This window comes from Gopherus flavomarginatus, chromosome 1, assembly GCF_025201925.1.
Source record: "Gopherus flavomarginatus isolate rGopFla2 chromosome 1, rGopFla2.mat.asm, whole genome shotgun sequence".
Lineage (NCBI taxonomy): Eukaryota > Metazoa > Chordata > Testudines > Testudinidae > Gopherus > Gopherus flavomarginatus.
Window position 1 is genome coordinate 22849510 of NC_066617.1, and position 15314 is coordinate 22864823.

General features: G+C 37.5%; 1 protein-coding gene across 4 annotated transcripts in view; it reads left to right on the top strand.

Moving 5' to 3' along the window:
* The window catches only part of CACNA2D1 (calcium voltage-gated channel auxiliary subunit alpha2delta 1), a 613296-nt gene that overhangs the window by 508873 nt on the left and 89109 nt on the right, over nucleotides 1-15314 (top strand). For all 4 annotated transcript variants that reach the window (XM_050936798.1, XM_050936799.1, XM_050936801.1 and 1 more), the window contains exons 12-15: nucleotides 1043-1121; nucleotides 6442-6491; nucleotides 9766-9855; nucleotides 13744-13812. In XM_050936798.1, coding sequence (XP_050792755.1) covers nucleotides 1043-1121; nucleotides 6442-6491; nucleotides 9766-9855; nucleotides 13744-13812 — 288 coding nt within the window. The remainder of the gene's footprint in view (nucleotides 1-1042; nucleotides 1122-6441; nucleotides 6492-9765; nucleotides 9856-13743; nucleotides 13813-15314) is intronic.

Consider the following 15314-nt stretch of genomic DNA (forward strand, 5'->3'; position numbering starts at 1 on the left):
GTGAAGACACCGCGGTAAGTCGACCTAAGCTACGTCGACTTCAGCTACCTTGTTCAAATAGCTGGAAAAACATAACTTCAATCGACTGATTCCGGCAGTGAAGACAAGCCCTGGGGAGCAGTAGCTCAGATATATTTCTCTTCTGTTCATTGTCAAGGGAGATCATTCCAAATTCCTTATAGAACTGCTACAGAGATCACACACACCTTAGCCTGAATTACCAGTATCAACGTCTGCAGATAATTGCACAACAAATTTATCTGCTCATCTAGTGTTTCAGTCTTATGAACAGGATTAGGGTTTTCTGTTTAAAAATACCTTGATAGAAAATTTTTGACCATCTCTGTAGCTAATTTTGCTCTCAAGTACGCAGATATGGATGTCAGTGGGCTGCACCAATGGAACAAGACAAAATTGTATCCTCAAAATAGCATATTTTAAAGAAGAGTTTTTAAGAGCTTAATTGAACAGGTCCTTACACATGGAGCTCCAATTGAAGTGAGTGTGAGTTTTGCAGGTCTGGGTCTAATGAAACTTTACTCTGTGTATTATTTGTAAGTTTCACTTTCAGAGTAAAGGTCCTCTTCAAAATTCTGTAATATCTTGGAAAGTCTTATTTTGCATTGCACTGACTTCTGCTGCCTAAAATATGCATGTTACATCTCCCTGGGGACAACACAGTGCTCAAGAAGGATTATGTGAGGTAATTTAATAAAATGCTCAAAAATGATAATTCACACCCCAAAACAAGTGTATTTAGATGTCTTGTAAATAGTAACCCTGTGTATTCGACTCAGAGTACTAAGAGTATGGATGAGTGTTCTTCCCAGTTGTCTTTATACTATTTAAATATCAAATACATCAAGGTGTATATATAACATACATTAATGCAGCTATTGTAAGGTATTGGATGCAGTGCTGGAATTTAAAATGTTATCACACTGTTTAAATGAATTAGACATCCAAGTAGCACTGCCTGAAAGTGGCATCTGATTGATGACGTGGAGAAAAATGATGTGTATCTTCTTTTCAATTTGCTTAGGTACGAGTATTCACATTTTCTGTTGGTCAACATAATTATGACAAAGGACCCATACAATGGATGGCCTGCCAAAATAAAGGTACAGTGTGTATATCTCTGAGCTTATACCTATATAAAGCTATGATTATCCCCCAAAATATCTAAACAATTCTGTAGGTGTTACACAGGACTACAGATTTAAAAACCTTAGCCTGATTTACAAATTCATTTTGATGTTTTGATTAGTGATTTTTTTGTTTTGTTTTTTAGTAGACCATTGGGTTCTAATATTAGTATTGTATTATTTTGTAGAATTATTAGTAATGGCCTCAGTGTTTATTATTAAGAAAAGGAGAGTACTGTACAAAACAGACCTCTTTCTGCCATGTGTTTAATTTGAGATTTTTGTGGTAATGTTTTTTGTGGAAAAGTCTCACCCTCAGTTATCCAGGTCTGAGATGTTTTTATTACCAATAGATATTAAAGTGGTACTGAATGTGTGCAGGTCACAGCTTCCTTCAACAGATTTAAAGAATTGAGCTGAATAATAGACAACAAAATGAGAATAGATTTTTGGTACCAGTCGTAGCAATTGGTAGCTTACTATATGCATTTATTCAGACTCCAACTGTGGTAAACTGAGTTGGAGGTAAAAATTTGTACAGTTATCTCAATCTTCTGATTGCCTGGGGATATTTTTTTCAAGTTGAGCCTCTAAACAAGCAAAGACACACAGAAAATGTGGCAGAATGTCTAGCTAGTTGTTAGCAAAGTCATCAAATCTGGTAGAGATATATCATAAATTCCTGCCTGTGGAATTAAAGGTCAACACTTTCCCTAAAAGAGCTCATTGAGACAGAAACTACATTTATATTGATGTAATTGGCAGAGATTTTTACTGCTACCTGCTCCAACTTCTCCCCCATTCCCAGCGGCTTCAGCCCCCCATTCCCATGCCCTGTCCCTGATACAGTATTCCTGCTCCTTCCATGCTGACCCGCTTATCAGCACCTAGGCACTTCATGATGTGAGGAGAGGTCCGAGCTAGTCTCAGCCTCTCCATTTGGAGGAGAGGAAAGGAATTGCTGGTAGCTGCGTAAGGCCTTTTGTGTACCTGTGCCTTGGTCTGTAGATCTGAATGAGAGAGAAATATTCATTTAGTTCTGTGAATAGCAAAATACTTTTAAATGGAGTGTATGAGCAATTGACTCTACTTTTCAGTCTTAAAACTGAATTCCTTGAGAGGTTTATCATTCTGTTTCAGTGTGTCTGCTTTAAATTAAGCAGTAATACTGAGAAGAGTGAGGCATAATAACTGGATCCACCCTTAATTTATGACCTGGGAATCCAACTTTTGAAGCTAAACTGACATTAAATGTGTTCAAAAGCCACCATGATCAATCCACTCTGTAAAACCATTTAAAGAAATGATACTAGTACAGAGCATTTCTGGAGAGGAGATTTCCAAATCCAGCGGAGTGTGTAACACTAAGATATTTTTAAAAAATGAAACCAAATTTGAAGCACTTAGGTTAAACTTTTCTTGAAATCTGTTAAAGTATTGATTGAGAGCACACTAAAAAATATGACATTTGTTTTTGTCCCCAAGAAGGAAGAAAAGTCAAAATATTAAATATTTTTTTATTTTAAAAAAGGACAATTTGACAGTTTTGATAAAACAAAATATTTTGTTTAAAAATTATTATTTGAAATTAAACATTTTGCTTTGTTATACTAACATTTTCAAAATTTCTGATTATCAACATGTTCACTATATCAAATGCTGATTTGAAACAAATTGTTTCATTTCAAACATTTTCGTAAAAAATCAGAAAATTTTATTGAAACTTGATATTTTATCAGGAAAATATTATGATCAACAATTTTTACTTTTCTCTAGTAATAGTGTAGCATAAATCGTATATGTTTTGGAAACTTCTTGTTTTAATGGAAGATGAGAAGCTGATATTGAGGACAGATTAGAAAATTAAGCAAAGATGTTTCTAAGAGAAGAACTTGTCAACATTTGTCCAATGAAATGAATGAATATTTCAGTCTGAAATATTTCATAGCGTTTCCTTTTATTTCCAAACAAATAAATCAAAATAAATTAAGAAATAGAGCTAACAAAAAATTCATTTCTAAAAAAGGAGTGAAATTTTTTGTGTGTGTGTGTTTAAGTTGAGGGGAGGGTATTTTCTTTTTCCCTTATCCCTAGAAAAATGGTGGGGAAAAGTTTTGTTGCTTTTTTTGAGAGAGAGAAAGAAGAGTAAGATGTCCATCCATCACTTTGAACAAAAAAAAAATCATTTTTTAAAGATTTGACCAAAATTTTATCAGCCAATGATTTTTATATGGCAATCCAAAACTTTGATGAAAATATTATTGTGATCAAACCCCATCATTTTATCCAGAAACGTTTATTTTTAATTGTCTTACCACCATAGACAATCCTGAGTGCTAATTGAAAGAAAGATATTGTAGATGCCAAGCTGATGCATTATAAATCACATAATGAGATAAAAAGGAGATCATATAATAGTATGAATTTCTAATTCCAAACTTACAGTAGCTTATATGTGGTAGATTACACAGTCAAGAACTACTGGGATAAACTGATCTCAGAATCAAAAATAAGGTTACTATCTGTGTGGTGAGAGAGCTATTAATCTTTACACCTTTGAACTTTTAGATTCCCTCATCCTTTGCCTCCCTCAAATACTTTTATTTTTATGTTGCTGGCAATTTGTTTATCATCTGACTGTCTCCTTATCTCCCACTTAAGTAAAAGTCTCGCCCAACTTTTCTCTTGTTGTATGCCAGTTTAGGTCCAAATACTGAGAGGTAATGGGCACAATTATTATGTGTAACATCATAGCTCCAAGTGTCCTAATTATGCTCCATTGTGCTAAGTGCTTTACAAACACAGAACAAAAAGTTCCCACCCAAGGAGCTTACAATCTAAATACAAGATGAGACAACAGATGGATATAGAACAGTATACTGATGGGACAGTACAATGAAATAATATTGGTCATCATGACAGGCTGTGGTCTCGGCACACTAGTGGCCTAACCATTTTCAAATTTTTTGTAGGTATCATAGCCAAGAAGAACTTGAGGGATTTGAAGGAGAGTGATTTAGTTTTGCAGATGTTTAAGGGGAATTTGTCCCAAGCAGGAGGGGACAGAGTGGGAGCAGGCATAAAGATGCTTGTTTAAAAATGTAAACAGTGGATGATAGAGGCAGGCATCCTGGGCCTATCAGAGGCTGGAGTTGACTTTTTGATAGTAAGTTAGAGATGATAGACAGTTGAGGACAGGTTGTGAAGGGTCTTGAAAGTGAAAACAAGGCCGCTAATATTTGATGTAGTAGAGAAAGTGGAGACATTCGAAAAGAGTGGTGGTTGGGTAGCAGAAAGATCTTTACAGCAGCATTTTGAGTGAATATGAGCAGGGCAAGATTACATTTATTAAGACCTGAAAAAAGGATATTGCAGTAATTGAGATATGAGACAAATGAGAGATTTAGTTTAATAGATTGATAGGAGATGCTGTATTTTAGAGAGCTTATGCACAAAGAAACTGCAAGATTTACAGAGAGCTTGTATGTTAGGACCAAAAGAGAGATACAATTGGAAATGATGCCTGTAATACAGGCTTGAGAGATATGCAGGCTGATTCTGTGGTCCATAGTGATTGAGAAAGGAGGCAATTGGGAGGGTTTGTGCAGGAAGTTTAGGAGCTCTCTTTTAGCCATGTTGAGCTTGAGCTGATAGTTAGATATCCACAGGGAGCTGTCAGACAGGTGGAGATTTTAGTTTGGATAAAAAGAGACCGCTCTGGAGGAGAGAGAGAGGTAGGGGCGGCTCTAGACATTTCGCTGCCCCAAGCAAGGCGTCATGCCGCGAGGGGCGCTCTGCCGCTCGCCGGTCCCGCGGCTCCGGTGGACCTCCCGCAGGCATGCCCCCTGCGGCTTGCCGCCCAAAGCACACACTTGGCGTTCTGGGGCCTGGAGCCGCCCCTGGAGAGAGGTAGATCTGAGAGTCAGCCAGATAAAGCTGATAGCTGAATTTATGTTTTTGGAGGAGATTACCGAGAGATAAGGTGCAGAGGAATCCATTATATTTGATGTTAGTGAATAGTGTGCCCCCTCTGCATCCCTCAGAATTTGACCTATCGTGCAGATAAAACTTCTCAAGAGCAGTGGGGTATGGCCAATGGCAGATATGATCAGTAAAAAGAAAAGATGATTAAGAGATTTTTTCCCCACTGTTGACTTTTTAGAGAGATTGGCTGCAATTAGTGATAATAGCAAAAGAATATCAAATTTTCCTCTTGTTTTCCAAGTTGTTTCCCACTCAATTACCTGTTTATGACAATGAATGACCAGTAGATCAATATAACATAATTATGTTATTTTTATAGGAGATCTAGATGTATGTTTACCTCTTGGGGTAGGTGTATGTGTAAACCTCTCTGCTTATTATAGTGTGTATGTCTCTACGTTATGACAGTCTAATTCCTTATGCTATTCATTTAGTATTGACCAACCAGCTTAAGGTGCTGAGTGACCATGTTATGCTCTGTTCAGTTTATAGTGCGGTTTATCAAGTTGCACATGCACAGAAACAGGCAGAGGTTTTATTTATTTATTTTAAAATCAGATCATTAGGAATAATCAATTGGCAAACAGTGTTAGACCATGTAACTTTAACTTTATTACTGTTACCTTTCTCCATCACCCCCCACCCTTCCTATTACTTGTGACTGATAGTCTGTAGTCTGCAGGGATCGTGACTTCTTATAGCTGTACAGAGGGCCCTCGATTGTGATTGAGGCCTTTGGCAATGTTATAATGCAAATAAATAACAACAATGCAAATGATAAATAAATGGATGCCACTAATATTTTGTGAGAGGATACGTCAAATGGATGTTTTCATTCTTATCACACAATAAGCAGTGGTTTTGTGCTGTGGATGAGTTCACTTCATTGTAGATTTTAATTGGATTTAAACATGTATCCAGCATATAATTGTATTGTTGTTGCTGCTTTTTAATGTACTTCTTTAATATGTTTGTTCTTCAAAATAGCTGTGAATGCAGGGGGGAAATGTATGAAAACTCCATTTCTTCCTCTGGGAAAAAACAAAGGTTACAAAGCGGCTTGTCGTTGCTGAGGAATAGCTAGCATGGAGACATATGGTGATGACACAACTTGCATGTCCATTGATTGCTGTGGTCTAATTAAATAATTATGGCTTAGAGGTTCTTTCATGCAAATGCTTTTAAGATACTTTCCGTCATTATTGGAAGTAAAAGAGATATGGAAATAGAATTTTTTCTTTCAAGTGATCTCAAATGAAGAGTATGGCATTATAATGTAGCAGCATGTTATTGTTTCCTTTATGTGTTTTAGGTTACTATTATGAAATTCCTTCCATTGGAGCGATAAGAATAAACACACAGGTACGTCTATAGTGTTTGCAAACTGCAAGTACAGTCATAAGTCAAAGAAATGCTGTTGTGACAGTAAACAGTTTACAAGAATTACTTTTGGTTTGCCTTATAAGTAAAATGAAATACATCTTTTTTTAGGTATAGTTTCAGAGTGAAACAAATTTGAAGGTGTCCACTCATAAACCAATATAGAACATTTACCCCTTATCAGATCCCCATTTCAGCTCAAGGAATGCAAAAGCCAGCTCTGAGTTCTAATGCTATTGTTTCCAATAGGTGGTGTCCTGAGCAAAACCCTTCAGTGGAAGAAAGACATACATAGTTGTTAACCTGATGTTTCAACCCCAGTATTTACAACTCCAGTGTTCACAGTTCCAGCCATAAATCCTTATGAACTGGTTCTGTCTGTTGTTAGAACCATGTCAATCAATTGACTCGCATCCAGGGTTTCTTTAGTGTTAAAAAGCTTTAGATCTTTAGGTTCCAAACTTTGTGTTGGAAAAATGTGCGGGATTTGTCTTGTTCCACTCCCCCCATCCTTTTTTTGTGTTGTGGCTATGGAGAGAAGACAGCTTAGTGGCTCCAAAAAAGTGACACAAATGTAGTTAAACTGTCTGTGCATGCACAGGCACATGACAGTTATGGCCTTAACAGAATATTGTGGAGACTTATTTACAGATGTTACTGTGAGCAGTCAAGTCTTGAATAAAGTGCCTAAATACTTTCTTGCCCTCTTCACACACTTTCCCTAAGTCCCCTCGAGTCTTAAGAAGCTTCAGTCTCAGGCAGTTCAGGGTTGAGAGCACCACTACATGTCAAAACTGTCAGCACCATCTGCATTGCCCAGTCTTTTCAAAATAGACTACAAAACTGCAGCTGGAGGTCTTGGTGTCAGTTTCACTGCAGTGTCAAAGTTTTGATGCTTTTGGTACTTCAGGAAACTAGTCCAGTGCTCAGCTCCACTCTTCTTGAAACAATACTTAGCATCACCTATGCTTAGGAGCCTAACCAGGCCTGCATCAAAAGTAGCACACTCAATTAATTGTCTGAAGATGATTTCACCCTGGCTTTCTAGCAGCATCCAGTCAAGACTACTGATGACTTCAAGAGCAATGACAGACAACAGACCAGCTCTTCAACCCCTGAAGACAGTGAGAAATATCAACCAATCTGACCATTCATTCATGTTTACTGCATTTCATCTATACAGACTCTAGACAGCAGTAGGTGTCCTTGAATTCTTGGCTCCACAGGACCACCGATTGTGTTTGAGATGAGGTCCACATTCTACTCCTCCAGAGCATTTGGTGCAGTTGTCAGCACTAATGCCATTATGTCCCATGGGGTATCGGACCATTTTTGGACGGCCTTAATCCTGCTTCCCTAGTACTGACGTTAGCATATATGAATAAGTATGGATGAAGACATTCAGGAGTGCTGCTTAGACACAGAGAATTCAAGAGACCATTTTGAGTCTTGCCTTTTGAGCTTGCATCCATGCTACATGTGTTTACAAAGTGCTTAGAAATCATAATCTCAAAACCACACAGAATAGGGGTACATGTTTTCTTCTATGCGGACAACTATTTAATCAAAGACAAAAAATTGGAAGCAATTCAAACAAGAGTCCTTGGAACCATCAGGTCACCGGAGACACTAGGGTTCAAAATAAAGTATCCAAAGTCCCAGCTTTTTCTTCAGAAGCTATTGGAATACATGGGTGCCCTGCTAGACTTGAAAAGTTCTACCCCAGGACTGTATTTTGGATATTGTAGAATTGATGGGAAGTATTTTCTGGAGCCAGCTGGAACCAGTAAAGACCATGCTGTAGATATTGTGTCTGAGGGTGTCCACAGTATTTATAATTGATATACCACACAACTTCAGTGGACCCTGGAATGTCAGTGGTGTCAAGCTATACTGACTTTCACATTACTCCTGGATGATGGATGGACTCCAAGCTATGCTCATTTGGTGCATTTCAGTGAATGTCTGTAATTAGGAAAGGATTTGCAAATTCCTTCCTTCAAATTGTATTAGACATATGTAGGATTAGGAAGCTCACAGAAGAAGGGGTGGGGGGTTACATTAAAAGCACTTGGCCTGTCCAAGAAGATCATTTGCATGTAAGTTGTATGGCTATAAAGACACCCCTGAATACACCGAGGACCTTCAGAGACCTGGTATCTCACAAGATGGTCCTGTTTCAAATTGACAATCAGGTTGCCACATTTTACATCAACTAAGAAAGTCTAAGACCAAATCTCCTGTGTCAGAAAACCCTGCAAGCTTGAACTGTAGACAGTGCCTTACAAGACATTCCCAATGGTCACTTACTAGGCTGGGAAGGAAAATTATTGGTAGTGTTCCATAGTGAACCCACATAAAGCAGGCCTGGATCTACATATGGTATATCTATCTAATTTATCTATCATAAGTAGTTCCAATACGCCATCTGCCATTTGTTTCTGAGTGGACACAGTGGATTGGATTTCTCTCAAAGAGTTCTGTTTGCAGCATCTCCGAACAACAAACAATTGGTTTTCAGCACAGTACAGTAGGAAGCACTGAAATGTCTACTACATCTGTTAATGAGGGAAGCTAATGTATATCTTTCCTTCACTAGCTCATGTATATCTTTCTTCCATTTCCTGTGTTAGCAAATTTCCAGGGCCTAGGAAAAAAGGCAAAGGTGGATCCTTTTGCCTTTGCCTCACAAACTGCTAGAGTGTCATCTTCATCTGTATTGTTATTGTTCACATTGTTAGATTTCAAACAAGAAGAAAGTCAGTCGTCGTTACTGTTTTTAATTATTTTAGAGGCATCATTGAGTTTTTTTCAGTAGTGGTAATCTGTTCTGACATGTAACTTTGGAGAAGGTGCTTATTGGTAATTGCTCTCCAATGATATACTCATAACAAATAGCACACCCCATTGTTCCCTCATGCACTTGAGGGTTCTGCAATGTTGTTGTCATATTACTATTACACCTAAAATTCATTTTTGTAGATATATGTTCCAGTGGAACTGCTGACTCAGAATACCCCTTGTTGAATCTAATGTGATACGTAGCACAAACCCAAGTGTGATCTGCTTTGATGTATAACTTCAGAGAGCAATGAATATACATTTTTTTTCTGTTATATTACTGGTGTTGAAATCATGTCCTTATACTGACTTCACTTTATTTTTTGTCATATGTTTTGTCTTTTTCCTGGCACTGTTTTTGAATGTTGATTTGATAATGTCTTGCCTCTGATGGGCTTCTTGCTCTTTTTGACAGGAATATTTGGACGTTTTGGGGAGACCGATGGTTTTAGCTGGAGATAAAGCAAAACAAGTCCAGTGGACCAATGTGTATTTGGATGCGCTGGTATGAGCTATATTTACATAGTAAAAAGAAAAATATCTTTTTAGTATAGAGCATTTTGAAGTGTACATGCTTATAAGTTTAATATATCCATTGCTTTTAAATCCTAAGAACCTTACAGTACTCAGCTGAAATGCATAATTTAAGTCAACACTTTTTTTTATGAACTGTATTGTGGATAAAGCAGAGTATTTTGTATATATGGAAAAAACATTTATAAAATGAAGAGCTCTCCCATTTCTGTCCACCACCTACAAAAGACTCAAACTCCTCCATCCCAAAATGTAACATTTCTGAGTTGTCATAAAGCAGCTTTCTGAACTGCTATTATACCACTGGACATTTTCTGTCCTTGCTATCCTAGCTGGACATTTTCTGCCCTTGCTATCTTTATCATTTTCATCTAGTATAATGACATGGATAGACATGTGATTTATTCCAGAAATACCTCCCGCACACACATCTCTAAATGCAGCTCACTGCTGACATAAAACAAACAAATGAAAAATATTGTTTTCCAGTTATGGGCCTCTGCTCAGCAGAGACTATCATTTGTGCTAAATTGTCTGGAGACCTTGTTCTGTGAAAAAAATGCACAGATGGGAAAATAAACTGAAAACCAGCCAACTCATTTTCACATGGCATGTGAACAGGATTTGGACTCCAGAAGTACGTGGTTATTGCAATTGCCCACTGTCTCAGCCAACTGCTTGTTTAGTTGACTATTGTATGTGATGGAGAAAACAACCAAAAGGGCATAATCAGCACTTTCCACCCTGCTGGCTTATCATTTGGGTCTTTTAAAACAAACATACGCAGGAAACTATGAAAAGCTAAGTATTATTAGCAGCAGTCAGAACTTCTGAAGTAGATAAACTTGCTGTACATACTTTTAATCATGCAGAAATTACTGTAAAATGATAATCTGAAATCACATATTTATCCACGTTCACATGGTCATCTAGAGTCATGTCAATATCCACTTCTTCCTGCCTGCATTTCCTTAAAATATCTATTTTTTTATCAGTCCATCATGGAACAGTGTGTGACATAGAGGAAACAATGTTGTATCATTGCAGTTTTAATAGCCAGAAGTTCATTGACCACATTCTCTTGGTTGCTGTTGAGGTACTTACTGGAAGTATAAAGGATGTTATGAGGAAAGTTCATATGTTCTGTACATATCCTGTTCTAAGCTAAATTTGTAACATGGGTGTCAGAGGAGATCTGGTTACTTAAACAAAAAGAACAGGGATAGCTGCAAATAACCATTACAATGGTTTATGTTTTGAGTGGGTTACAAAAAGCTTTCTTTCTAAACCTTTACTTAATGTCTTTGCCCATGTATGTAAACAAGCAAACAAACATTCTCTGTATAAATATACTTAAATAGAGATGGACCCAAGTTGCAAAATTCAGCTCAAGGCTAGTGTCTGCGGCTCAGTGCTTAGAAAATAAAGTGCCAAACATCTAACCACTCTGGTAACTCCCAACCCACTGATCTGGTAATTATGCGAGCTGCCCTCTAATCCGATGCCGATCTAACATGGCAGAAAACTATGTGTTAGGGAATCCCCTTAATGCTCCTGAAAATCTACACAGAGTTTAATAAAGTATGGACATGCTGGGTTGAGGACCTAGACCCAGATCTTAAACCTTCTAATATTTGAGCCTGTTCTAGTGGAGAGTCTTAATTCAGCCCATGGCAGAGGGTCTGCATTCATGCTGGATCTGGTTCAGGATCAAATTTTGAAACCCCACTCCCAGTGTTTAGGGATGTTCACATTTAGGGGTCTAGTTCAGGCCCATCTCAAATAATAAGGGCACTTGTTATATATGTTTATCTTAATATAGCTCCTGGCAGTGACCTCTGTCTCCTCTTACCCCTATCATTTAACATCCATCAAGAGGCTGTTCTGGGTTCCATCCTCTTCTCCCTCTAGAGTTTATACTCTCTGTTTGACTTCATCCACTCTGAAGGTTTCATATACTGCACCATCTTTATATAGGTAATTCCCAAACTGACCTCTCTAGTCCCTGACTTTTCTCCTTCTGCTTGGTTTTGTGTGTGTAAATGGAGCATCTCCAAATAGAACCCCTTATCTTTCCACCAGATCCTTCTCCACCACCTGCCTTCTCCATATTACCTAACAGTTCCACTGTCTTTCCCTTCACCTGGGCTCACTCCTGCAGTGTGATTTCTATTCCTGCTTTCCCCAATCTAGCCTCCGGCTATGACTGTCACAGTCACTTCTCCTTCTTTAATATGGCTTAGCTCTGTCAGTGCCAAGGTATCCAGACTACTAAACTACTTGTCATTTATCCCTTTAACCATTCTTACATTTTCCTGTCTGATCTCCTCACATTGCTATCCAGCCTCACTAATCTGTCCAAAAGTAAGCTCAGGTAAAGAATGGATCAGGGTGAGCACCTGGGGGAAAGACAACTGGCAGCGGGTTTTGGGTGAGCACATCTGAGGAGGAGTGGTTTGGGCTGAACGCAGCTGGGGAACAGTTAGGGTATAATTTTCTATTACTTCTCTCAGACCATATCACCTCTTGTTCTTGAATCTCTACACAGCATTATCACATCACTCATACTATTCAGGCTCCTTATCCTGAGCCTTGTTACACTACATATTCTGTTACCCACCTTGACCTCAGCTCTCATTTCCTCCAACTCCCTGTTTTGCTCAGTACCTATCGCATTCCGTTCCCCTTCTGCTCCCTTAATTTTTTCTACTCTGCTTTGCTCCATCTTCTGCTCCACTAAATATCCACTCCCACCTCCTTGAAATGCCTCTTTAAAACACATTTCTTCCAGGGATCACTATTACCTTCCTCTCCTCCCTGATAATCTCTCCATACCCTTCTTACTCTTATTCTGTGTCTTATTTTGTCATCGTTTCTCTTCTCTATGCCCTAGAAAACTGATTTTTACATAATAAACTCTTCATAGAAATTAATGTGCCTCGTTACCATGCATTTTGATTATTAATGGCTTTCTGCACTTTGTTAAATCATAAGACTTTTCTTGACGATACTTCTCTAGCATCAGTCATCTGCCTGCATTACAGTGATTAGATTCAGGCCATCCAGATATACCCACAGTCTGCTCATGCCTGGATGGTACAACCAAAATATCTTCACATAACGAGTGCTCTGGCTAAATGCTTGGCACTATCACATTCCAGAAGTTTATATGTGGCAGTTTTTTCCAAGTGCGATTAGTGTACATCATTCCAGACAATACTCCCTTTTTAAAAGTATTGCTTTTGGGAATGACATTAGGAAACAATGAAGATGCCATAAGTAGCTTAACCTGGCATTTGATGTTTCTGTATTGATTTGGCTTAATTGTTACTTTCCTTTTTCCTACCCCCTTGATTTAAAAAGTTGGGGTTTTTTCATAACTACTGCTAATTAGAGAATGTGTGAGAGAGAACTAATGTATAGATGTCAGTTAAGTCTCATCAACCTACAGTTCTCTTGAGTTGAGATATTATATTCTAATTGTAGAACACCACTCATCTTAAACATTGAGTTATTACCTGTGTATGGTGTGGGGGAACCTTCTTATACACACACCGGTAAATATATTAACACATTTTTTACCAAGCAATGGAAGCTGGAAAAGTATTAATCAAATAGTTTATTCAAATTCAAAAAGTATTGCACAATGTATTAAATACAGTGTTTGACAATTGATCTTTAATACCATTTAAATTAATTATTCAGTTAATAGCTTTTTGGGATTTTTTAGCAAAATGAAAGCCCAGATTTGTGTCATGGGCCTAAAAAAGGTAATCACTGTTTTTGTCTTAATTTATTTTTGGTTAATATTTGTTATTAATTATGGATTTTTTTTCCATCCCTTATGATTATTTTCTAGGAACTGGGCCTTGTCATTACTGGAACTCTGCCTGTCTTTAATCGAACAGTAGACCAACAAGGGAACAAGGTAAGCTATTACTTAAAGCTGAAAAGTAAGTTTCAGTTACTTTAATAAAACTTGATGTAGCAATCCTTGTGGAAATAGATATTTCTATAAAGAGCTATCTACAGTATAACTGTTTTGTACAACTGGAAACAAATGGTCACATTGAGTTATCTGATGACCACCTGGGAACAAGGAAATGCAAATCACATTGCTTGTTCTGAGTTTCAACATATGATATCACTTGATCTGTCTGCTCGACCTGGTGATAATGAGAATGCATTTGGGGATGAATAATTACATGGGAAACAGATGATGATGATACATAGGTCTTTCAAAAAGAGAAGCCTAGAGACATTTATAAAATCCATAGAAGCTATGAAATTTCATGATAATAGGCAATAATTATAATGATGCTTGGACTTCAAATGAACAGTCAGTTTTCTAGGGCATTGCCAGCAAAATTGGGTGAGGAAGAGGAATATCTGTTTTTTTCCCTTCCATTACGTGATGAAAATGATTCTGTCTTACTTTATAGAGTGCTTCCTGCTTTTCTCAGAGATGACACATCAGATTGTGTGAAATAAATTATATACAGAACAAAACAACCATATTTACACTGCAGAACGAAGCATCCAAACTTATCTGTATACATACACATATCCCTCTCTCACCTTTGTGTAGCTTTACTTGTCTGTTATGTAGACTATAAATTCCTCAGGGCATAGACCTGTTTTATATGTATTTTTGTGAAGTGTGTAGCAGAACTGTAGGAGACCTAATTTAAACATTAACATATCGAAAGAGAGATTAGATTTTAATTTACATACATTTGATAGCTAGATAGATTGACATCTAATTATTAGATAGGCATAATTCTATTATTTGTCCCTGTATAGTGTTGAAACCATGTATCTTTTTGCTGCATCATGACACTGCTCTGTCTTTTTTTTAAATCAGGCCTAGAGTATATTCTGAAGTTGAAAGTAAAAATTCTATAAATTTGACATAGCCTCAGCGTTAATCTGGGCCACTTAAACATCATCATGTACATTTTATTCAGAGTTGTAAACGAGAAAGCATTTCCATTTTACATTTATCCATTAGTGGATTGAAGCATGCAAAAGCTTATTTTAGCCAAAATACTCTTTTTGATTTAAATTTATCAGAGACCACATAGGCCCAGGGGAAAAAAAAAGATCCATATTAGATCCATAATGTTTCTCAAACTAGTTTATAATAAGCTCCTTAACCTCTCCTATTCAGGGTCAAGTTCTTATGCTCTTAGTCATGGGATAGTGCTGTACCTCAAACTGATCCCATTGAATTCACTAGGTCTGCTTGTAAAGTAAGGTACTAGTCACTCAGTAAAGGTTCCTGAACACAGTGGGGTTCTTTGGGGAAATTTAAACTCTATTACGTTTCCTAGGTAGTCTCTGCTGCCTTCCCCAATATGTATTCCAAACTCCTGGAGTGCCCTCCGTGACATCCATGGGGATTGGAATGGGTGGAAGTGATATTATGGA